Source organism: Spermophilus citellus (genome assembly GCF_964194105.1).
Source record: "Spermophilus citellus genome assembly, chromosome: 18".
Taxonomy (NCBI): Eukaryota; Metazoa; Chordata; class Mammalia; order Rodentia; family Sciuridae; genus Spermophilus; species Spermophilus citellus.
The window spans coordinates 18568703-18594929 of record NC_138200.1 but is presented as its reverse complement, the minus strand read 5'-3'; the positions used below and the strand labels follow the sequence as shown (position 1 = coordinate 18594929).

General features: G+C 42.8%; 1 protein-coding gene across 5 annotated transcripts in view; it reads left to right on the top strand.

Moving 5' to 3' along the window:
• GARRE1 (granule associated Rac and RHOG effector 1) overlaps positions 1 to 19199 on the top strand; it is a 90469-nt gene extending 71270 nt beyond the window's left edge. For 4 of the 5 annotated variants that reach the window (XM_081274342.1, XM_081274344.1, XM_081274343.1 and 1 more), the window contains 6 exons: positions 8430 to 8555; positions 10070 to 11103; positions 12689 to 12854; positions 14524 to 14661; positions 16107 to 16185; positions 16756 to 19199. In XM_081274342.1, coding sequence (XP_081130468.1) covers positions 8430 to 8555; positions 10070 to 11103; positions 12689 to 12854; positions 14524 to 14661; positions 16107 to 16185; positions 16756 to 17052 — 1840 coding nt within the window. In that variant the 3' untranslated portion in view covers positions 17053 to 19199. The remainder of the gene's footprint in view (positions 1 to 8429; positions 8556 to 10069; positions 11104 to 12688; positions 12855 to 14523; positions 14662 to 16106; positions 16186 to 16755) is intronic. The other variant, XM_081274346.1, reaches the window with a different exon arrangement.
• Positions 19200 to 26227: the final 7028 nt, after the last annotated feature.

Here is a 26227-nt window from a genome sequence, read left to right as displayed (position 1 = left end):
TGTCTTAGAAAAACAACTAAATATTGTGACAATACTGGTTTGGGCTACACTACATGAACAGGCATTGTTAAATGGAGAATAAATAACAGCTTTTTTTGGAGGACAATTTAATGCATCAGAAGCCTAAAATAAGGGATATGACCTCAGCAGTTTCACAATTCCTCCACTAGGGATTTGTGCATACAGATTTGGCTATAAAGATTGGCATCATAGCTTTGTTAATAGCAAATGTTTTCTAATATGTTTAATTTTTGCTATTAAAAATTGTAGCAAAAATGGATGAATACTTAATAGTTAGGAAATAGTTAAATCATTTAAGTAGGAAGAGATTGATGTCTACACAGACTAAAGTAGTAATTGGGCAATGCATACAATTTATATTTAAATCATTTGGGGTGTGTAGTGGGGTAGGGGGAGCTGTTATGTGTTGCTGGGGATGAATCCAGGGCCTGCACTGGCTAGGCAAGTATTTTACCACTGAACTATGCCCCCAGTCCAAAACTGTTTATAAATAAACAGTTTATAAACTGGGGGGCAGGAGGGTACTTACTGGTGACTGAACCCAGGACTGTATCCCCAGCCCTTTTTATTCTAAATTTGAGACAAAATCTCACTAAATTGCTTAAGGTCTTGATAAGTTGCTGACTTTAAACTTGGGAGCCTCCTGCCTCAGCCTTCAGAGCAGAGTTCCTGGGATTACAGGCATGCACCACCACACCCAGTATACTTGAATTATTTATTTTTGAACCGTGAGAGTGCAATGGTAGATTCAGCTAAAAGTGTTTAGAACCTATTGATGTAGTAAGTGAGGGTTGGCAGTTCATTTTGTGTGTCTCCAAATCTTCCTTCTATGAGTATGCTCCTGCCAAAATTTTAATTTGATTGTTCAGGTGGTTTATTTTCCTGAAATTAATAGTAATTTTTATAGGTACATATCTTCATTTCTTTTTTTTTAACATTTTTTTTTAGAAGTAGTTGAACACAATACCTTTATTTTATTTATTTTTATGTGGTGCTAAGGATTGAACCCAGGGCCTCGCACATGCTAGAAGAGTGCTCTACCGATGAGTCACAACCCCAGCCCCACATATCTTCATTTCTATCAAACAATAAATTAAAAGCTCACTTCCCTACTTTTCTATAAGATTTTGGAGTTCCTGGATTCCTAATTCAGTTTTCCAATTCATATTCTCATTGAATACCTGAACCCTGGTAGTGCAAACATGTAATCCCAGGTACTTCAGAAGCTGAGGCACACAATCAGTCAGCCTGGGTAATTTAGTGAGACCCTATCTCAAAATAAGGACTGGTTGTAGCTCAGTGACAAAATGCTTGACTAGCATGTATGAGCCCCTGGATTCAATCTCCTAGTACTACAAAAACAAAAACAAAAAAAAAAAAAATATTCTAATTGAAAATATTAAACTTTGTCAGGATTCTTTTTATTTTTAAATTTTATTTATTTATTTATTTATTTAAGCTGTTGATGGACCTTTATTTTATTCATTTATTTATATGTAGTGCTGAGGATAGAACCCTGTGCCTCACAAATGCTAGGCAAGTGCTCTACCACTGAGCCATAGCCCTAGCCTCAAGATTCTTATTTTGAGGAGGACAGATCGAACTTTCATATAGTTGGGCGAATATAGACAGCTAGTATTAAGATAGTTAGCACTTCTGGATTTTCTTCCAGAACTTTTTTCCCCCTATCTCCCCACATTGATTTCCTATGTAATTCACTACATCTCCCAGAAAAAAAAAAAAAAAACTTCTAGAGTGTGATTCCTTGTAGAGACTCCCTCTGCTGGTAGGCTTTGGTAAAGATGCAAATTATAAAGGTTTTTGTTTCTTTGAAATTACAGGTTGAAATGTATATATTATCTGAAATGCTTGGAGCTAAAAGTGTTTTGGATTTCAGATATTTTTGGAGTTGGGAATATTTGGATGTGCATATAATGGGATATTTTGAGGACAGAACCCAAATCTAAACATAAAACTCATGTGTCATATACACCTTATACTCTTAACCTAAAGGTAATTTTATACAATATATTTAGTGTGCCTAATTTTCAGGTATAGAATTTTCAACTTGTGTTGTCATATTGGCACTCAAAAAATTTCGGATTTTTGACCATTTCAGATTTTCGGATTAGGGATGCTCAACCTGTACAAATTACGTGATTGTTGAATGCAAACAGAGTGATTAATTTACTATGTCTTTGAAAAGATAAGACTTACAAAGCAAGTCAAGAGTTTATTATATTCTCTGCTTTTAGTGTTCAGTTGCCAAATGATGTTTTTGATGTTTTCTCTCTCTCTCTCTCTCTTTTTTTTTTTTTTTTTGGTGCTAGGGATTGAACCCAGCAGTGCTTTACCACCGAGCTACAGTCCCAGATTTTTTTTATTTTTTATTTTTATTTTGAGGAAAGGTCACACTAAATTGATTAGAGCATTACTGAAGTGCTAAAGCTGGCCTCAAACTTGTGATTCTCCTGCCTCAACCTCCTGGGCAACTGGGATTACAGGCATGCACCACTATGTCTGGCTCAAATGATGTTTTTTCCCCCAAAGAAATACTTTACTTATATTTTTAAGATGTCATATATTTTGTTTAAGGTATCTATCCATTCTTCTTTTTTTTTTTTTCCCAAAAAATATTTACCGAACACCTTCTGTGTACCAGGCATTGTTCCGTTCTTTGGGATTTAATCACGAGCAAAACAGAGTTCTTGCTTCTCACAGAACCTATGTTGTAATGCTAATAAGCATAAGAAGTGAGTCCAAGCACTAGCAAGTGTATGAGGGACAAATGAGGAGAGCCATGTTATTTGCTAGAGAATAATTGAGGTAAAGGAGGAGAGGAGACTGGTAGATGGTGAGGTTAGTCAGGAAGGGCCTCTTTGAGGATGTAGTAGGATTTGATAGGAGCTGGCCATACTGAGAGCTGGGGGCGGGGGGGGGGGGGGGAAGGCAGCAAAAAGGGAGACCTGGGGAGTAAACTTGCATGGTTAGAGATGGTGGTGATAAAGAGGGGGAACAGGTCAACATTTGCAGGGCCTTGGGGGATATGAGGTTTTTATTTAAGTATAGGTGAAGAGTTTTAAACAAGTCTTGGTGATTTGTCCACAGATCAGGTTTGGTCTCAAGGGCATATTATTGATCAGCTCTCAAGATTAATAAATTAAATAAAAATGCCAATTTGTGTTTTTTTTCTCCCAGAAAGAGAAATTATTACCACCAGGGACTATAATGCTCCATTTTGCAATGACACCAGCATCTAGCAAATGATCCCTTAGTGGGCAAAATCAGTGACAAGCCAAATCACAATCTGAAGTCAGCTTGGGAACATAGAGCAAATGTGTCCTGATAGTTAGTGATTCCAAGCTGAGAGAATTGGGTGCACTGAACCTTGGCCTGTTCCAGTGATCAAGATTGTCTCCCAGGAGTCTGAGGTCTGCTTGGGCACTAGCAGGGCTTGCCTTGTTGCTTACCTTTTCCTGAGCTTCTAGCTATCTACCTCTCATCCCCAGATATATTTCTTCTCAAGCCAAGTAATGTTGGATAGTACTGCTGCCCCCTTAGGGTGGCCTTACAATTGCTTATTTCACATCTGGCTCCCAGAATGCCCAGAAACTGGCCAACAGCATCTTCTTGGTGGACTGTATTCTCTCAGAAAGACCTCTTGCCTGAACATGGTGGCACACGTCTATTATCCCAGTGCTTTAGGAGGCTGAGGCAAGAGGATCAAAAGTTCAAGGCCAGCCCACAGCAACTTAGTGAGACCCTGTCTCAAAAGAAAAAATTTAAAGAGATGGGGATGTAGCTCAGTGGTTAAGCAGCCCCTGGCATGGACACCCACAAAAGGGCCCCTTAGTGAAAGTGGCCTGAGTGGTGAAAAGCAGTTTGCCATATCAAGATCTCAAGGAAAAGCAGTCCAGACAAAGTCAGCAGCAAGAGCAAAGATCCTCAGACATGTGCAAACCCACTCAGACAGAGCTTTAGGAACAAGGTAGAGGTGCCGGGTCACACAGGGCCTTGAGAGCTATGGTGAGGGGTTTAGATTTTATTTCATTCATGATAAGATGCTGTTGGAGTGTTTTAAGCAGAGTGTGATGTGATCTGATTTGACTCACTCTGGCTGCTGTGTGAAGGATGTACTTTAGAGGGGCAGGAATAGAGAAAAATAGATTAGATAGAAACTAATTCCTGAGGCAGGAGGTGGTGGTTTCCTGGAGCAGGGCAGCAATAACAGATGTAGTGAGAAGTGCCTGGATTCAAAGTACATTTTGGAAGAGAAGCTCTCAGGATTTGCTGATGGGTTGGTTATAGGGTGTGAGGGAGCTAAAGATAATTTGTAGGTTTTGAAGTGGACATTTGTGTCACTTTTATACTGGAGAAGTCTGTAGGAATCAGGATAGCTTTGGAGGGAGGGGGGTGTGAGTTGTACTGATTAGGTTACCTCTCTCTGAGGAGAGAGAACAAAAAGCAGGAACATTATACCATACAGAGGTGGTAGGGGAGGAGAGGGGGAAGCAGGAGGAGTCACCAGAGGAGACCAGAAAGGAACTTTCTGGATGGAAGAAAAATGGAGCAAGCCTGGGGCACTGAAGATAATGTTTCTGGGAGGAGAGAAACATTAGAAAATGTTGCTGAGAGATTAAGCAACATTTTGGAGACCCTGTTTTCATTAGCTTTTATCACTGTGACCAAACTATCTGACAAGAACAACTTTTTCACAGTTTCAGAGGTCTCAGTCCATACATGGCTGACTTCATTGCTCTCTGCCCAAGTGAAGCAGAACATCATGGTGGAAGGGTGTGGCAGAAGAAAGCAACTTAGGACATGTCAACTGAGAGAGAGAGAGAGAGAGAGAGAGAGAGAGAGAGAGAGAGAGAGAACATAAAAACACACTCCCCCAACCAGAAACAAAATATAAACCTCAAAGACATGCCCCTAGTGACCTACTTTCTGTAACCACACCTTGCCTGCCTACAATTACCACCCAATTAATCCAATAAGTGGGTTAATCCACTGATTAGGTTACTGCTTGCATAATTCAATCATTTCATCTCTGCACTTTGTTGTTGTTGTTGTTGTTGTTGTTTTGGAACCGGATATTAAACTTAGGGGCACTCTGCCCCTGAGCCACATCCTCAGCCCTATTTTGTATTTTATTGAGAGACAGGCTCTCTCTGAGTTGCTTAGCACCTCGCTTTTGCTGAGGCTGGCTTTGAACTCGTGATCCTCCTGCCTCAAGCTGCTGGGATTATAGGCATGCACCACTGTGCCCAGCCATCTCTGAATTTTTTGCATTGAGCTTTTGAGGGATACCTCATATCTAAACCATAGCAAGATCTAAGTTGGCTTTTAAAAACCTATCTTAAGGAGCTGAGGTTGTGGTTCAGTGGTAGAGCACTTGTTTGGCATGTGTGAGGCACTGGGTTCGATTCTCAGCACCATATATAAACATATGAATAAAATAAAGATCATCAACATCTAAAAAATTTTTTTTAAAGCTATATTAATTGAGTTAGAGTATAAAATTCTGATGGGAGTGGAGCAAAAGAAGAATAGGAAGTAAGGAAGAAAAGACAGTGCATTTACTCGTGGGGAGTAGAAAAATGGGACAGTACCTGGGGAATGTGGGGCTGAGAGGGTGATCAGAGAGGCTTCTTTCTTTGCCTCCTAGGGAGTGCCACAGGGGAATAAGCTGATCATATAATCTTTGGGAATGCAAAAGGGCACACAGTATCCAGCACTCATTTAGAGGGCTAAACTATGGCAAAAGCAAGTTGTGCCTTACAGTAGGACAGGAGGGAAAACAGGCATGTGGACAGATGCAGGTGAACTAGTGGAATTACCAGAAAGTGAAGGTGAGGTGGATCTCCTCTGCTAACTTGCATTTTCTTAGCTTAGTAAGAGTTGAGACAGATGAGAATGGAAGAGGTAACAGGGATGTCAGATCACTGGGGAGAGGGGAAGGGTGTGAAATAGTCATCTTAAAAAGAAGTAAGCTGGGGTTGTGGCTCAGTGGTCGAGTGCTCCCCCTAGCACGTGCAAGGCCCTGGGTTCGATCCTAAGCACCACATAAAAATAAATAAATAAAGGTATTTTTTCCCAACTACAACTAGGAAAAAAAAGGTAAAATTAGCTGGGCATGGTGGTGCACACCTGTAATCCCAGCAGTTTGGGAGCCTGAGGCAGGAAGATCATGAGTTCAAAGCCACCCTCAGCAAAAGTAAGGTGCTAAGCAACTCAGTGAGACACTAAGCAACCCAGTGAGACCCTGTCTATAAATAAAATACAGAATAGGCCTGAGGATGTGGCTCGGAGGCAGAGTACCCCTGAGTTCAATCCCAAGTACCACAACCCCCACCCCCAAACTAAAAGAGGAAAAATTAATTTACAGAGGTCATGTTTGTTGCTTGGCTAAAATTTGCAGTGAGTTCAAGTTGCAAACTGTGAGCAAACTTTTCCTCCACTGACTCTTACTGTCTTTGATACAAGTATCCAATTTTGTAGAAGGAAGGAGGGGCAGAAGCATTATGGAAGAGTTTGGAGAGGAGCAGATAATTGTGCCAGACCACAGAATCTCATCAGGGCAAAGAGAAAAGTTAGTATTATCCTGGGTGTTGGATAGTAAGAGGACATTAGGCCTCCTGAAGTCATCTCCTTCACCAAGTTCTCTTCCTACTCAAAAGACAGTCATAGCAATCCACGGAGGTCTACAAAGTCCTGTACTCACACAACACTTTTGACACTGAATGTGTGAGTTTCCTACACCAAACAATTCTCCAGTTTTCTGCACATACTGGGTAGCCTACATTTTAATGGTGACACTAAGTACCTGGAGTGGCACAGAGCCCACAGGTTAATGCTTAGCCCACAGGCTGTTTCCCATTTCAAACTCCAAGTGTAAGCCTATTACAAGTTGGGGTTCCATTTATTGGTTTATAATAAAGGATATTACAACAGTTACAGATGAATAGCCAGATGTTCAGAGATCTATTGAGCAGTATATAGAGGAAGGGATGCAGAGCCTCCAGGCCGTATCCAACTGTGTCCTCCTCCTAGCATCTGGATGTGTTCACCAACATGGAAGCTCTCCAAACATATAATTTAGGAGTTTTTGGTGGCTTTATCATATAGGAATCATTGATTACTAACTCAGTCCAGAGCTCTCCCTCTCCTGTCTCCCAAGATAGAGGACAGAAGTCACAACCTTCTCATCGTGACTTGATCTTTCTAGTGACCAGTCCCCACCTGAAGCTATCCAGGAGCCCACCAAAAGTGATATCATAGCCAGGCATAGTGACACACACCTGAAATCCCAGTTCATCAGGAAGCTGAGGCAGGAGGATCAGAAGGTCAATGCCATCCGGAGCAGCTTATTAAGACCCTGTCTCAAAAATAAAATCAAAGCCAGGCACAGTGGTGCATACCTACAATCCCAGCAGCAACTCTGTGGGACCCTATCTCTAAATAAAACACAAAAAATGGCTGGGGATATGACTCAGTGGTTAAGTGTCCCTGAATTCAATCCCCAATATATTTAAATAAATAAATGAATAAATAAACAAACAAACAAATAGGCTGGGGATGTAGCTCAGAGGTAGAGTGCCCCTAGGTTCCATCCCCAGTACCTATGGGGTCGGGGAAAGTGTCCTCACTAGAATAGAAGACATCTTGTCACCCTGGAAATTCTAAGGGATTTAGGATATCTGTGTCAGGGACCAATGTCAGAGACCAGACACCAGAATAAAAGCTGCTCCTAGCACCCTAGTCAGAAAGTGACAAAAATTTTAGGAGTTCTCTGCCAGAAACTGGAGGTGGAGACCAAATATAGGCAGATGGTCTCCAACTTATTCAACTTAAGGATTTTTTCAACTTTATGATGGTGTGAAAGTGTACCCATACAACCATTCTATTTTGTTTTTCACTTTCAGCACAGTATTCAGTAAATGACATGGATAGTTACTATTTTATTATAAAACAGGCTTGTGGTAGATGTTTTTGTTTGGTTGGAAGCTAATGTAAGTGTTCTCAACATATTTAAGATACACTAGACTAAGCCAATCTATGATGTTCTTTATATTAAATTCTTTATATTAAATGTGTATTAAATGCATATTTGACCTACAATGTTTTCATCTCAAAATGAGTTTATCGGGATGTAACCCCATCATAAGTCAAGGAGCATCTTTATTTCTTATTATATCACAAGATCCCAGGTGCTATTGATTCTTCCCCCTTGTGCAGAGCAGTAAGTTCCAATGTAAGCCTAGTTGTTCTCTCATTATTCATATAATTATTGATTTTTCACTGGATGCCAAGAGGGCATAAAAGATATAGCCTTTTCCTTGAGGCTTTCTTGAAACACCTTTGCAAAAAAGTGCAGCTAAGACTAATGCAGCCTGGTTTATGCCTAGGTGCCTGAAAGAAGACCCTGCTACCATGTCTCTGCTGCAGAGAAGCCTCGATCCTGAGAAGACCCTGGGTCTGGTGGATGTGCTTTACACAGCTGTGTTGGACATAAACCGCTGGAGGGCTGGGAGGTTGGTGTCTGCAGCAGTCACTTGAATTGTCTGTGCAAGTGGTTTGTATTAGGTCCATACCCACTGACAGTGTGACTGTGTACAGTTTCATGTGTGTTCATGTCACTGATAGTATGTGGGTAAATAAGGCAAGAAAGAGAACTTTTGGGTAATATTTATCTTGGAATAAGTTCAAACCTCTATATTGGACTGGGAATGTAGCTCAGTAGCAGAGCATTTGCCTAGTAACTGCAAGGCCCTGAGTTCAATCTCTAATACTCAAAAAGTTGTGGAAAAGTTTGAAGAATTGCTCTTTGCCTTTTACCCAGAGTATCCAATTTGTTAACACTTTGCCTTTATTATTTGTTTTATCATGAGAGTAAATCCATCAAGAGAACCTTTAACCCAACTCATATTCTCCTTGTTAACTAAGAGCAGAGAAATGTTTTTTTTTTTTAAAGAGAGAGAGAGAGAGGAGAGAGAGAGAGAGAGAAAGAGAGAGAATTTTTAATATTTATTTTTTAGTTCTCGGCGGACACAACATCTTTGTTGGTATGTGGTGCTGAGGATCGAACCCGGGCCGCACGCATGCCAGGCGAGCGCGCTACTGCTTGAGCCACATCCCCAGCCCCAGAGCAGAGAAATGTTAAGAAAATTTACTTGTAATCTTCACAAAATTTACATATATCTGAAGGCAGCTGACAGCTGGAAGATTATCTTTTTTGTGAATTGTTAGTTTTAGAAATGGTAGATATCTTAAACATTTAGCCACGTCTCCTCTCTGTTAACTCATGAGTACCCAGAGGGTCTGAACAGTGAAATGATTTCTCCAGGATCACACCTGCTATCACCTGCCTCAGCTCCCACCCCATGCCCTTTCTAACTGTAGAGTTCCCTTTTAGCACAGGAAAAAATGTTCAAAAATCTTTGGAAGCAGCATCTATCCATTTGATAATAGCAGTCATAGTATCCCCCAAGTCCTCTCCTCCACCCCCTGCTGTGTAGGATTATGCATTGTCCTTCTGCTGAATCTCATTCTCAGTCTCCATCCTGCAGGCACAGAGTTAGCCCTTTGCTCTTATATCCCTACCTCTCTCATGCTTTGCTGTCCAGTGCTACAGTTAAAGAGTTTCATTCAAATTCCTGAGCCAGAATTCAATGTTACTCATTTTCACATTCCTGTGTTAGACACTATAGAATATATATACTCAAACCCTTGGGTGTTCACCTTTTTAGATCTGTAAAATAATGAACCTGATACCAGAGAGGTCTTTTTTGTTCTCAAAAATTTTTTTAATTTTTTATTTTGGCAATGCTGGATATCAAATCCAGGGCCTCACTTATGCTTAGGAACCAGTTTTTCTTAAATGCAAAGAGGTCCATTTAGGACTAGAGTTGTAGCTCAGTGGTAGAGGGCTTGCCCAGCATGTGCAAGTCCCCAGTTCTGCCAAAACAAAGAGAGGTCCATTTCATCCATCTCATTAACCAATTTGTATATTTGTCTCAACCCCTATCCCCTACCCCCATTTAAATAGGGAACAAGCTTTACCCTGCATACAGATACAACTTCAAAGGGAGATTTGTGATTTTGGGAACCAGGCTGACCTGCCTTCTGGAAATGGAAACAAGTCTTCAGGTGGCCTGCAGAAGACATTCTCCAAACTGACATCCAGGTTCACCAAGAAAGTTTCATGTACCAGCTCTAGTGGCAGCACAAATTATTCCATCCCAAGTACCCCTTCCAAAAATGTCTTCATAGCTGGGTGTTCGGAAGAGAAGGCCAAAATGCCTGGTAACATTGACACACGGTTACAAAGCATTTTGAACATTGGTAATTTTCCTAGGACTACAGACCCTTCACAGTCAGCTCAGAATTCCAGTAATCCAATGGCCAATGGTTTTCTCCTAGAGAGGCGTGAGAACTTCCTCCCTGGGGATGATGGCAAGGATGACAAGGGTATGAACTTACCAACTGATCAGGAAATGCAGGAGGTGATAGACTTTCTCTCAGGCTTTAACATGGGCCAGTCTCATCAGGGTTCCCCATTGGTGACAAGGCGTAATTCTGCTGCAACAGCCATGGTGACTGAGCAGAAGGCAGGAGCCATGCATCCACAGCAGCCATCATTGCCGGCGCCCCCTTCATCACGGCCACCACAGGCTGGGGCACACGCAAGTCTGACATCCCAGCCAGGTTTGGCATCTCAGCAGCAGTCCCCAAAGCAACAACAACCCCAGGTCCAGTACTACCAACACCTGCTTCAACCCATTGGACCACAGCAGCCCCCACCCCAGCCTCGGGCACCTGGGAAATGGGTACATAGCTCATCCCAGCAGCCAGCACAGCCTGTTGGAGCAAATCTGTCTCCTCTTGGTCAGTGGCCTGGCATATCTGATCTCAGTTCTGATTTATACAGCTTGGGCCTAGTGAGCAGCTACATGGATAATGTGATGTCAGAGGTTTTGGGACAAAAACCACAGGGACCTAGAAATAACACCTGGCCAAACCGTGACCAAAATGATGGAGTCTTTGGAATGTTGGGAGAGATTCTGCCTTTTGATCCTGCAGGTATGTGAGGCTTCCTTACTTCTCACCTCATTTGAACATAAAATGTGATCTCTGAGAACTTCTCTGGGCCTGTCTGCTACAGCCTTACATATAAAAGTGAAATAACTTAATCCCCCTTTAAGAAAAAAAACAAAAAGAATGGTAGTAAAAAGTGCACATACCAAAAGTGCTAGGTACTGAATTTGGAAACCTTGGAGATCAGCAATGTGTTTACTTGGGCTGCTAGGTTAAGTTGTTTAGTTTCTTGGAATAAAACTTAGATCATCTTTAAAACAAAAAGACAACAAAAAACTTGAGGATGTAGCTCTGTGGTAGAGTGAGTGCACCTGAGTTCAATCCCCAGTACTGAAAAAGCAAAAACAACAACAACAAAATACTATAGTGCATCTATGTTACTTATGAATATGGATAGGTACAAGAAAATCTAGCAATGTATCAAGAGTAATAACTGGCTGGGTGTGGTGGTGCACACCTGTAATCCTATTTTATTTATTTATTTGCTTTGCTGAGGCTCGAACCCAGGGCCTCATACATGCCAGGCAACTGCTTTATCCCTGAGCCACAACCCCAGCTCAGCACCTGTGGCTTGACTTAGATCAAGACCTTGATTTCAGACTCTTTTCTTTCCTAGTATGTGCATATTTGTGCAGCTTACTAAGTGGTCCTGATACAGTACCCTGAGCACAAACTGGTAATGGGATTGTGCCCTAGTATCTTTCCCAGTTTGAAGGTAAAAAGTATGCACTGTTGAATCATATTTCATTTGCGATGCATAGATACTTTCCTTCATATCTTTCTTTTTTCTCCCAGGTACTAGGGATTGAACCCAGACCCTTGAATACACTAGGCAAGCACTTTACTCTGAGCCACATCCCCAGCCCTCCTCTTGTATCTTTTTGTTTATCATTTCTCCAAATGCTTTCTGTGTCTCCCTCCCCCCCCCCACACACACACACTTACACTGCCCTGCACATCCTTATTTAGCTCCATCTGGTATGTTTCTACCCGCTTCTTATTGCATCCTGAAATATCTTATTACTTCCCACTCTTGTCATCTTCAAACTGAATGAGCAAATCTGTTATCTAATATCCAGGAAAATACTGGATCGTAGTTTGGCTCAAGTGGGAATGGCATATAATCTCTATCTGTCTGACCCTGGCACTTTGATAACTTTTGGCTATTTAGTTGACCAAAGTCATCATCTGATTTTCTAAATTATTAGGTACTCTAGGTACATAGCACCAGGACATTGGAAATGTTAAAAGTAACTAGTATTTGTCTTAAAGGATAAATTAAACCTTTTTTCTGTCTTCCTTCCTTTCACATTCAGCCTGCCTCACCTAGGCATAACCCTTCCTTACAGTCCCCTGCACAAACTGTATCCCAACTCCAGACCTGTATGCTAAAAGTCCCACCTTACCTTGCAGGTTGATATCCATAGTCTACAACCAACTATCTGGGGCATGATGAGCCTGGTAGTTTCTCACCACTTTTCATGTGACCAGCACATTCTCAAAAGTTGGGGATGAAACAAGATGCCAGTTAAGATGCCTTAAATCCTGTTTGTTCCTTATCTCAACACAGTGGGCTCAGACCCAGAGTTTGCACGCTATGTGGCAGGAGTGAGCCAGGCAATGCAGCAGAAGCGGCAAGCCCAGCATGGTCGTCGTCCTGGCAACCCCCGGGGCAACTGGCCACCCATGGATGATGCCCATCGGACCTGGCCTTTTCCAGAATTCTTTATAGAAGGGTGAGTACTGGGTACAGCCAGGAAGTTGAGTTTGAGATCTGAGTGTCCCAGATTGTTTCTGTGAGAAGGGAGACTCATTGGCCTTTGTGCATTCATATTAGGCAATTGAAATCCAACCTCCGTATGAGAATGATATAATGAAGTCTTCAGGGAATGAGAGTTTTGTGACTGACTATAAGATGCCAGCTGGTATGATGTGTCCCTGTAAACACACTATTAGCATAAGTGTATGGTTTACCACAGACTCTTTCACCCAAGAGAAGAATTTTATATGATAGCATTTATAAAGTGTTTATATGTTTAACATGGTCTTCTCTCTTCTTCCCTTTTTTTTTTTTTTTTTTTGGTACTGGGAATTGAACACGGGTCACTAAGCCACATCCCGAGCCCTATTTTGTATTTTATTTAGAGACAGGGTTTCACTAGGTTGCTTAGTGTCTTACTGAGTTACTTCCCACTTCACTTTTTGCTGATACTGGCTTTGAACTTGAGATTCTCGAGTCTTGGCTTCCTGAGTCACTGGAATTACAGGCATGCACCACTGCACCCAGCAACATGGTCTTTATACTTATTTCAACATAAAGCCCATGTTAAATGAGCATGGCTGTAAAACCCGTGTAAGTTATTAAGTACTATCATTATAGCCTACAAAAAACAAAGGCATGGGGCTGGGGATATAGCTCATTTGGTTCAGTGTTTGCCTTGCACGCACAAGGCCCTGTGTTCAATCCCCAGCTACACACACAAAAACACAGACACACACACACACAAAAGGCAGGGCTGGGTTTGTGGCTCAGTGGGAGAGTGCTTGCCTAGCATGTTAAGTCAGGGCTGGGGACACAGCTCAGTGATAGAGCACCAGGCCTAGTGCAAGGTCCTAAACTCAATCCCAAGCTCTCCCCACCAAAAAAAAAAAAAAAAAAAACCTAGCAAATGTATGGTATATGATTCAGATTTTTAAGGGAATTATTGATTTATATAAAAAAACACATGGGGAGGCTGTGGTTGTGGCTCAGCGGTAGAGTGTTTGCATGGCAAGTGTGAGGCCCTGGGTTCAATCTTCAGCACCACATAAAAATAAACAAAATAAAGGTATTGTGTCCAACTACAACTAAAAATTTTTTTTAAAAATGGGGGACTGGGGTTGTGGCTTGGCAGTAGAGTGCTTGCCTAGCACATTTGAGGTCCTGGGTTCAATCCTCAGCACCACATAAAAATAAATAACTATAACTAAAAAAGTATTTTAAAAATTTTAGGAAAAAAATGGGAATTTTTCACATCTCATATTGCTTACCTGGTTAATATGAATGGGAAAAGAGCATTTCAACTTTTTATTTCTCTAAATTTCATATACAAACCACAGGCTTCTGGGAAGAATAAAAGGAAGTGATAAAAAAATAAAACATATATAACTTTATACACACAAACACACATACACACACAAAACAAACAACAACAACAAAAACAAAAAACATTTAAGGGAGAGAAAGAAAACTGCAAGTTTTTAGATCGGAGAGACAAGAGAGCACTGTTTGGTTGAGATGAGTGCAGGTTAAGGACTGCTCTTTTAGGGCCTGAGTGAAGGGAGGCAGTTAAATTCAGAACTGTCCATCTAGTGTCCAGGCTGACTGTTGGAGGCCAGGGACCAGCTTTTCTCTTTGGCTTTCAGGGACGGCCTGCACAGCGGCTGGTCGGGTGCTCAGGGAGACTCAGCCAGCTCCAGTGATGAGACGTCTTCAGCCAATGGGGACAGCTTGTTCTCCATGTTTTCAGGACCTGACCTCGTTGCTGCTGTCAAGCAGAGAAGGTATGAAGAGATTTCTAAATCAAGGAGTGGAGAGAAGGGCATATGAGTGTGACCCACAGCTCATTCCTCTAGAAAATTCAGGAAGCCCGTTATTAACTGCCAGCCTGCTGTATGAGAAAGGTAGAAGGGCTTTTCCAGCACCATCTGTTGTAAGGCCTCTAAAGAGTACCTTCAGAGCCAGGTACAATGGCAAGTTTGAGGCCAGCCTGGGCAATTTAGTGATATCCTATTTCAAAATTTGTTTATAAAAATATTTTTTAAAGGGATAGGGTTGCAGTTCAGTGGTAGAGTGCTTGCCTAGCAGGTAGGAAGCCCTTGTTTTGATCCCTAGAACTGAAAAAAAAGAGAGGAGTTACATTTGTTCTTTTGGTACTGGGGATTGAACCCAAGGCACTTAACTACTGTGCCGCATCCTAGCCCTTTTTTGTATTTTATTTAAAGACAGGGTCTCCTCACCAAGTTGCTTAGAACCTTACTAAGTTGCTGAGGCAGCTTTGAACTTGCGATCTTCCTGCCTCAGTGTCCTAAGCTGCTGGGATTACAGGCTTGAGCCACTGTGCTTGGCTATTCATTCTTAGTTTCTTTCCGTAGCAGCTGTAGCATATTAAGTGATATGGTAGCAAAAAAAAAAAAAAAAAAAATAGCCCTCTTCCTCATGGAAATAATTAGGAAAGGCAGATTCTAAAAAATGTCAGGTTAGTTTAGGTATTATGAAGAAAAATAAAGCAAGTGATGAGGATAGAACACAGGGAACAGGTGAATTTTCTGTTTTCAGAAGGGCAACCAGGGAGACGTCGGATGAGCAGAGAGCAGAGGGCTTACCAAAGTGAGGGAGCAACTGGTGGGGCATCGGCAGTGAGGTGTATGTGAAAGCAGAATCAGGATGATAGAAAGTTCTGGGCCTGAGCTGCTATGTAGAGGGAGTACTGTGAACTGGGGTGGGAGAAATGCTGGGGAGTGGGTTTGAGCCCAGGCTGGAGTTTAAGATTCTGTTCTAGACCTGTGGCTGATCAGACATCTAAAAAGTTACCTCTGTCACCAGCTCTGCAGAGACTCTGTTTGCCTGCAGGAGCACCAGCTCTGATCCTGATACATCCGGTCTTTTTCATTCAGTGTTGTTAAAACTAATGAATTTTGTTTTTAAGTTCCATACACCCCCAGTGCATGGTAATTTATTGAAAAAATTAACAAAAAGTCAGAGCTGGTGGACTCAGAGCAGCTGAAGAAAGCCAGTGCCCATCCTTATGCCTTCCCTACCCTGTGCTGGCTTTGTAGGCATACACAATTTAGTGCTGAGCTCTTTCTGCCCCTGAACTCAATGGACCCAAGCCCTTCTCACCTGGAACCAGGGCCTGGAGACCAGAGCTGTGCAGCTGGGATGACCCCTAGAATTAAGCTGGATAGAAAGCCAGGCAATCACTGCTCTAGGCTCTTGGTTCTTTCAGGAAACACAGCAGTGGAGAGCAGGAGACCAGCATGCTACCCTCACCGCCTCTCCTAACTACAGTGGAGGACATGAACCAGGTATTATGGGCTGGCTTATGATTAAGGCCATGGGCAAGATTCCACAGCTTCTGTTTTAAAGCCTCAAAGTCACAGTCTTCTTTGTGGTGAATCTCTTTTTCTCATGAGTTTGTCTAAATAGTTAGCCATCTCAGCTGACTCAGAGCCATATATAGAAGAAGCTCTAGAGATGTGATATCCATTACTTGCCACATGTGGCCGTTTATATTTAAATTAATTATAAATCAAGAATGGGGGTGTAGCTCAATGGTAGAGTGCTAGATAACCTAGCATGCATGAGACCCCTGAGTTTAAACCCCAACACTGCAAAAATAAATAAATAAGTAAATAAATAAATAATTTGGTTCCACAGATGTACTAGCCATATATGATGGCATGTGGCTACTATTATTGGATGGTGCAGGCATAGAGCATTGCTATCATTGTAAGAAGTTCCATTTGACAAGGCTGTGGGGTGGGCTAGGGCTTTCACCCTGCTCCTAGGTAGAAAGAAGAACCAGAGATCTGGGAAGGTGGGAAAAGGTGGTGAACCACCAAAAGTGCCACTAAGAACCCTCTTCTGTCCCTCAGGATAACAAAACCAAAACGTGGCCTCCCAAAGCACCCTGGCAACACCCTTCCCCACTGCCCAGCCCAAGTGCACCACTCTATGCAGTCGCCAGTCCTGGCAACCAGTGGAACGACACCATGCAGATGCTGCAATCTCCTGTGTGGGCTGCAACCAGCGACTGCAGTGCTGCCTCCTTCTCTTATGTGCAGACCCCACCCCAACCCCCACCCCCACCAGCACACAAGGCAGCACCCAAGGGCTTTAAGGCCTTCCCTGGGAAGGCTGAACGCAGGCCAGCCTACTTGCCTCAGTACTGACCCAGGGCCATTCTTCCTGCCCACCCAGAGCTGTTGGGGTCAGTATTCCCACCCCAGGGCTGACTAGCTCATACCAGCCCCTCAGAGGACCAGTGCACCCCATCCCAGGAGGTTTCCTTGGGAACAGGGGTGATTAGCAGCTCCAAGCCTTTAAAGCCTGGTTTCTGAAGGCAGCAGACCCCTGGAGAGCCAGCTGGAGATAGATCACACTCAGGGGGTTGCTGGATAATCCGCATGCTTAATAAGCACCTGGAGTGATTATGATGCAGGTGGCCAGAGGCCACACTTTGAGAAACATAGTTCTGAGGTTATTAATCCTGCTATATGTTAGGAAGACATCGGGTCTGAAGGCCAAGAGCAAAACTGACCATTCTTATGAAACCCTCTTATTCCTCCTCAACACATTGAGTGGTGACCACACCCCTCACTGATTTCATAGCTATTTTCATGTAGATTTTTAGTTAAAACATCTCCTGTCTAAAGTGCATTGAACATATTAAGATAACAGATATACCAGCTGGAGGTTTGCTCAACACTAATCTTTATTTAAGCACAAAAACGGAAAAACAGAATATTTATGATCAGAAGCAATCACCTGGGTTTTCTGTGGGTGAGCTGCCCCTTTTACCCAGAAACATCCAGGAATACAGCCTTTGCCAGATTTACAAAAGCAGGATTATATAGCTGATGTCAGAAGTATATTCCTGACAGTGCATGAGGATGAGCCAGCAGGCTGCTGGTGTGTGCAAAGTAAGGCTTCACCTGCTGTCCTCAGATCCTTCCACACATGGCTGGAGGCATGAAGGGTCCTCAAAGTGGGGCAGTGTGGTCAAAGGGCTGCACAGAGACACCTGCACTAGAAACTGCAGTAACATTTGTGAGCTGGTTCAAAAGACAAACCAGTTAAGATGTAGATAAGAATTAAAGTCTTTTCTTTTAAAAAAGAAAATCCACCTCATTTTCGGTTAACATGTGCCATTTAAAAGATAACATCCTGTGGAATTAGGATATTTTCCAGCCAGAATGGATCCAGAAGAATTGAATGGTGCTTAAATTGAGAAATAATAATAAATATATCTATATAGAATAGACATATCCCACTGTAAATTAATTGAGGTTGCAGAAAGTTCTTTATATAAAACTTATTTAAATTTTTCATATTTCATCTTTGAAAAAGTCTAATTGAGAAAAATCCATGATATTTTCTGGTATGAAAGTTTGACAGTATTAATATTTTTTTTATATTTTCTTAAGTCATTAAACCATTTTAACATATGTTAACTACTAATAAATGGTTTATTCTTTCTAACTCCATATAAGCTTTTCCAGCAAAGATTGTAATAACACATTTATGTTCTCATTTTTCTACAGATATAAGTAAATTTCTATTTAAAAATACCAAAAAGGTTAAATATGTGTGTACACACACACCACACACCCACACCCACTTACACACATACACATACACATTTTAGAGGACCCTTAAGGTGTCTGAGCCCAGTCACCTGAATTTTTAGTACTGTGTTGTCAGGCTGTTTCCAGGCCTTGGGTGTTGTCTTTTGTGCTGTGTGGGGATGCCATTGCTGCCTGTACTTAATGATCCTTTCACCATGGGTTCTGAATATTCACCTCACCATGTTTACAGATAACTATTTTGTACATAGAGTTTTTCAGGCACATGCTTTGCATCAATCCTGCGTGGCTCTCGTCTGTGTTAACTGTCACAGTGTGCACACTAATCTGTTGGAAGTTCTTTGTGACTGTTTTACTTGTAAGATAGTTTTCTATTTCCTTCAGTAATGTGTCCACAGTGCCCTGTATTTCAAGTTCTATTGTACTAAAGTACTCTTGTTTTAATAGTGCCTCCCCAAAGACCTCACCCTGGACAGAGGTCAGTTCTCAATGCCCCAGCGCAGGTGACATTGTTAAACTGTCACTTTCCAGTTTTTTTCTTCTTTCCTATTATGAAAGATATTTTGTAATTGCATCTCCATGGGCTGTGACTGTGTGAAGCTGTTTATGTAGTTTCCATGTAGGTGCTGTGTGCCCAGCACCACCTTGCTCTGAACACTGGTAATTCCAGGTGCTGCGCTCGGCAGAGGGGTCTTGCCAAAGCGCACGCGTATGTGTGTGTGTGTGTGTGTGTGTGTGTGTGTGTGTGTGAGAGAGAGAGAGAGAGAGAAAGTGTGTGTGTGCGCGTGCGTATGTGCGTGTGCGTGCATATGTGCGTGCATGTGTCCTTTGCATGGCCGGGCGTGGCTGCCTTGCTCCGGCATCAGCAGGACATTGTGTGAATAGTTACAATGCTTCCAAACTGGAACTCTACATTTTGTATCTTACTTTTAAAAGCTCCTATAAGTAAAGTAACTATTGGCTTTATTAAAAATATACATTTAATAGTATTCTGAATCTTTATTTAAAAATGAACTGCAACAGACATCATGTTAGATGCATTGCTTGACTCAGGCTGCCCACAGTTGGTTTTTAGGTCAGCCTCTTCTCAGATTCTGAGACTTTTTCAAGGGGGAAGACCACTTAGAGAATCAGGATGAATTGGCATGGATGAACAGGAAAAACAACCAACCTCTTGTTGGCTTCCCTAAGGCCATAGATGGTTTAGGCCTCTCAGGTGCATCCAATATAGGGGTAAAGGAGACTGTCTTTTGGAAGGATGCAGGTGCTCTCAGGGTTGGGGTCTGCTAACACCCTCATCCCACCAAGTGTGGGTGATAGTACTTTCTCAGCCAGTCTTTCCAAGGATGAGGACTTATTCCACCCCTCCGCTCCACTCCAGGAACCCCATCTGTGCCAAGAAACCTTGCCTCACAGGGTTAAAAAAGGACCTGTTTCATTGGATGGTGCTGTCCTGCCAAGCAGAAGGAAGATTGTATGATGATGAGAACCATGAGTGGATGGAGGGTTATAGGGGAATTTCAATTCAGTTTTACTTGGAGAAAGCAGCACTTCATTGAATTATTTTCATGAATTTAGGAAAACTGAGTAATGTCAGTATTAATATATAACCACCAAGGGTAAGTACCACTGTGAGATGCCCTGAAGTTGAACATAGGGGCCAAGTACCAGAGCCTTCCAAATTTACTTCAAGACAAGGTTGCTTAGCAACATCCATGTTTCTTGAGTGTAATGAAGAATACACTGAATTCTTACTAAAATGCTAGCAGGGGGCTGAGGTTGTGGCTCAGCGGTGGAGCGCTTGTCTGCCATGTGCAGGGCCCTGGGTTTGATCCTCAGCACCACATAAAAATAGATAAAATAAAGGTATTGTGTCCCACTACAACAAAATATAAATACACACACACACACACTCTAGCAGGGCCAGGCACAATAGTGCATGCCTATAATCCCAGTGACTCAGAAGGCTGGGGCAGAAGGATTGTTAAGTTGGAGGCCAACCTTGGCAACTTGGTGAGACTATCTCAAAAAAAGTTTTAAAAAAAAGTGTGTGTGTGGGGGGGTGCAGTGGTTATAGCTGGGTATAGCTCAATGGCAAAGCACCCCTGAGTTCAATCCCCAGTACCAAAAGGAAAAAAAAAAAAAGAAAATGCTAGCATGGTCTTGAGGGCTCAGTGGTAGAATGCATGCTTAGCATAGTCAAGGCCCTGAGTTCAATCCCCAGGTCAGAAAGTAAGTAATAAAAAGCTAACAAGGAAATTTTAAAAAATATTTTATTCAAATGTTTTCCTATTGTACATAAGCATCTAGTTCTGTTCACAGAAGTGATGTGAATATAAGAGGAGTCCTATTACCTATGTGCCAGACAGGTAGGGATAGAAGTAGAAGAAAAGTTATATCTGAGCTCTTAGAGGGTTCTTGGAGGCCTTGGCCCATCTGAGAAATGAAGGCAAACATACAGGTAGTTGAGGTACTAATGAGGCTTATGACTCTCCTTTTCTGCCTGGGGAGATCCAATGAGGCAGAGGCAGGAGGATACCATGTTCAAGCTCCTCGACTGTAGGTGGACAACATGACTAGCTGCCTCTCAATTATATCTACCCAGGAGTCCAAGGAATCTCTGGGGACAGGCACCTGGAGGTCACATGCAGCTGGCCTTAAGAGTTTCACAAAGATAGGCTGGCTATGTGTCAGAAGAGGGGACTGAATATGACTTGTGAGCTGCGGTTGTAGTTCAGTGGTAGAGTGCTTGCCTAGCACGTGTGAGGCACTGGGATCCATCCTCAGCACCACATAAAAATAAATAAAATGAAGATATTGTGTCCATCTACAACTAAAAAATATATATTCTTTTAAAAATGTGATGTGTTAAGAGATGTGGGCCTAAGTGATGGGTTAAGACTGCTTTTTCAAGAGTGTCTGCTCAATTCCTAGGGACGGGTCCTTGGTAGAAGCCAGGACTGCAAAGAAAATGTAGCTCCTGCACTTGAAACTCAAAATCTTTTTAGGGGAGACAACCCCATCTTTCCCATTCTTGTTAAAAAAGAGAACTACCACCCGTGCACTCAGGTGCTCAGGCCAAAAAGAAAAACACTCTTGATTCCTCCTTCCCTTATTCTCAGCAAGTCCTATACGTGTTATCTTAAAGCACACTTACCAACCAGGTCCACCCCGTCCCCTGCCTCTTCCTCTACAGCCTCCACGCTTTCCTATGTACACATCCCTCCTTCCTCCCCAGGACTGCCTGTTGTTCTGAACAGGGTAAGGCTCCATCAGTTTTCTCAGACCACTGCCAATCTTCCAACGTGGCTCCCCCCGCCCCCATAGCACTTAGCGCTGTCCTGGCATTAGTGTGTTTGCATTTGTTCCTTCCACTAGAAAGTCTGGTACACGTCCACATCACCAGGGTACGGGATAGTGCCTGGGACCACCGCCAAACCCAGAAGTAGCTAATTCTAATACAAAAGGGGTGTGGAGAAGTACACTGCGTGGTTATCAGAACTTCGAAGAGAGACTAACGCTGGGAGCTGAGAATCGGATTATGAAGTTTAGTATTTTCTATTCTCATGGACATCACACCTATATACGGTGGGGAAATGTTTTTGAAAGCCTTTGCAGCGGGTTCCTAGAAAAGACAAAACCCCGTGGCCAGCGTTACAGAGGGGGTGTTATCCCACCCCAGTGCACATACGCACATCCGCCCATAACCGGAGCATGCGCACACGCGCGCACTACATCCATCCCAGACGTGCGGAGAGAAACGTTCGGCAGTTCACTTGCCTTTCTAGGCTCCCTACCCTGTGCGGGCACATGCGCACACGAGCTCGCCCCGCCCATCCTGGACGTGCCATCCCACACGGAGACGCGAGCGCGCCCCTCCTCCAGCAGTCCCTGTGCGTGAGCGCGTCTTCCTGCGCGTCGGCTGGCGCTCGCCTCCCCTGTGGAGAGTGTGCCAGTCCTTGGGAGCCCGCACCCGGCCCTCGCGGCACACCGTGACTCAGCATCTTCGGTGGTGTGCCTCTTGGAACAGCTCTTCCAAGTCCGTCTGCGTGGATGCGGCGCGCCCTGCTTCCGGCCTCCCGCCCCAGAACTAACCTTTTCTTGAATCCGCCCCTTCGCCCAAGTCCCCTGCCCCGGACTTTTGCCTTCACACCCTTGACCACCTGGCCTCCTGGGCCTGCTAGAGCCCTGTCCAGCTACCCTGAATTAAGGCCTGACTTATCCAAGTGCCCTCGTCTCGGTTTCCCCATCTTTAGGACCATGCTGTTGTTGGGTCCCAACATAGGCTGTAGTAAAAAACTCAATGGGAGTCACCTGCTTCTCCTGGGCTGCTTTATCAGGAGTTAACAGTCCCTGGCCTTTTTAACTTGCCTTAGGATCAAATTCCCTCCTCAGCCTCAGTCGTTCCATTTGCAGGTGGCAGATCATCTTGTAGAGAAGGCCCTTAAGGGTGACCAGCACTGGGATGGGATTTCTTTCTTTTTTGGGGGGGGGGGGCGGTTATTCATCTTAGTACCAGGTCTGGGTCACTTTTCCCCTCCCAAGATCCGGGCACTTTTGAACTCTGTACTCTGCGGTTTGCAGCACTTGGCACAACATAAGGTTTTGGTGATGCGAGCAGAAAACGGGATTTGACAAGTTTTAGAATATAAAATTACCTTATACTGATGTTTTTCCAAACTACACATTCCACTCCCCAAGATTCAGAGATGCCACCCCCAGACGTAGATGACTGATCACCACCCTGTGTGTACTCCCCGTCTTTCCTAGGGAAGTCTCCCCCGTGCCCTACATTAATAATCCAAGAGGACAGATGTTGATAAAATCTTTCTACCACTCTGCATTTGCCCAGACTGCTGTCTTAGCTTTTGAGTTGCCATTTTGGTCCATTTCCACGTGTAAATTCTACTCTGCTATTTAGTGTTAATATTATAGAGTTCAAGTTGATATTAGAATTGGGATGATGAGAGACGGGGGATCCCTGCTTCCCTACTTTTCTTACACCTTTTTCCTAAGATGGCAGGAAAAAAAAGCCAGGAATTTGTGAAAAGGACAGGGTTGATATAAAATCTCTACTCCATTAACTCATCCTCAGCCTTTTTTATTCTCTATTTTGAGTCAGGATCTCTCTTAATTACTAAGGCTGTCCTCCTACCTCAGCCTCCCAATTTGATAGGATTATAGGTGTGCCCCACTGGTGCCCTGCTCAAATTTCTTAACCTCTTTTAAAAAAAAAAAAAAAAAAATATATATATATATATATATATATATATATATATATATATATATTTTTTTTTTTTTTTAAAGAGAGAGGGAGAGAGAGAGAGAATTTTAACATTTTATTTTTTAGTTTTCGGTGGACACAACATCTTTGTATGTGGTGCTGAGGATTGAATCCAGGCCGCACGCATGCCAGGCTAGTGCACTACCGCTTGAGCCACATCCCCAGCCCCAATATATATATATATTTTTAGGTGTACTTGGACACAATACCTTTATTTATTTTTATGTGGTGCTGAGGATCGAACCCAGGGCCTCACACATGCTAGATGAGCACTCTGGCGCTGAGCCACAACCCCAGCCCCTTGACCTGTCTCTTTAATGTGGAGGTCAATATGATATCCATCATAGGGCTGCCACAACAATTATATGGGAGAGTATCTAGCAAAGAGCTCTTCAGAGAGTAAACCTGGCTGGCCATACTAGAAATTGATAAAGGAATATTAATATTGATATTCCTTTGTTCTACTTTGTGTGTTTTCTCTCCTTTGCTACCATAACCTTTACTTGCAGATAAGGATCTAGTTTCCTGCTAATATAGAAAACCCATTAAATTTAGAATTTCAAAGTTGAATATTAAAATTTTATGCTGGGGACTGGAGTTATGGCTCAGAGGAAGAACACTTGCCTAGCATGTGAGGCACTGGGTTCGATCCTCAGCACCACATAAAAAAATAAATGTGTTGCATCCATCTACAATTAAAATATTTTTTAAAAAAATATTGTGCTGGAGGGGAAGAATTAAAAAAATATTGTAGGGAAATCTGGAGTAATTCAAACTGCTGGGAATAACAGGCCAACTGCTGGTGGCATACATTATAGAATGTCAAAAAGAAGTTGAAAATCTAAGGCATACAGTAGAGGAAAGGAACCATGGGGAGGTAGGAAGGGAGGGAAAGGGGAAAATACTGGGGAATAGAATTAGAAAAATTGTATTGTTATATAGTATTATGTACAAACATGTAGCAATCTCACCAGTATATACCATTATAATACACAAAAAATAAGGGGGAAAAAAGGTGACACCTTGGAACCAGCAACCATTAGAAACCTTACCTACTGCCTCTTATCTCAATACCTAAATCTGTTCTTACATGTTTGGGAGGACAAAAGGCACTGGAGAAGGTAGTGTGGCATAGGTAGATTAATACCCCAAAACACATTTGGAAACTTGGAGTGAAATGTCATGTGGATAGGGCTGATCCCTGGAAAGTCCTATGACCACTCGTTTCTTCAATTTCTTCAATTTTCAGCCTTTACTAGTTTGCTTTTTTTATCTTTAGGGCCTCAAGTCATTCTGGGCAGGGAGAGAGAAGCCATTTGTGAAGCAATTGCATGGAGTTGGGAGGTAGGCCAGAGGAAAGCCTAGGCCTGCAGCTGTAGCAATTTGGGACACTCCTTAGTGGGCTGGCCTTTCTGGGAAACCAGATGATAGAGAAGCTTAATTTAAGAGTACCAGTTCTTAGCTGGGCATGTTGGCGCACACCTGTAATCCCAGCAACTTGGGAGGCTGAGGCACGAAGATTGAGAATTCAAAACCAGCCTCAGCGATTTAGTGAGAGGCCCTAAGTAACTTAGTGAGACCCTGTCTCCAAATATTTTAAAAGGCTAGGGATGTGTTTCAGTGGTTAAGTGCTCCTGGGTTCATTCCCTGCTACCAAAAAATAAGAGTTCCAGTTTTAGTTATGCACATGCCTATAATCCCAGTGACCTGGGAGGCTGAGGCAGGATGATTGCAAGTTCAAGGTCAGCCTTGGAAATTTAGTGAGACCCTGTCTAAAAATGAAAAGGTCTGGAGATGTAGCTTAATGGTAAAACACCCCTAGGCTCAATCATCAGTACTGGAAAAAAAAAAAAAAAAAAGAGTGCCAGTTCTTGCACTTCTCTGACTATATGCACTCCTCCTTTACAGGTTTGTGATTTCAATGGCTATCAATTCACTATGACTCCCAAATTTCTCCTCCAGCCCAGACCTTCTCTGTCCTATGCTCCAGATGTGGACACTCAACTCAATACTTCCACTTAGATGTCTAACAGTTTTAAAAACTTAGCATGTTTTTTTAGTGTGTGTGTGTGTGTATGTGTGTGTGTGTGTGTGTGTGTGTGTATACCTTGATTTTATTTGTTTGTTTTTATATGGTGCTTGGGGATCAAGCCCAGTGCTTCACACATGCTGCACAAGCACTATACCACTGGGCCATAACCGGGGCCCCTAGATCATGTTATTTCTCCCCAAACTTGCACCTCTCCTAGTCTTCCTCATTGGACATCTTCCTCATTCGAATCATTGATGTCAGTTCCAATTTTCCAGGAACCCAGGTCAAAACCTGGATGTCATCTTAACCATTCTTTCACCAGGAAGTTGTGAATTCTTCATTTAGGCCATCATGCCCAACTTCTATACCCTTGACCAAAGCGGCCTTCCTCCCTGGCCTGCATTATTACACTAGCCTCTTATCTGTATCCTATTCTTTCGGCTTGT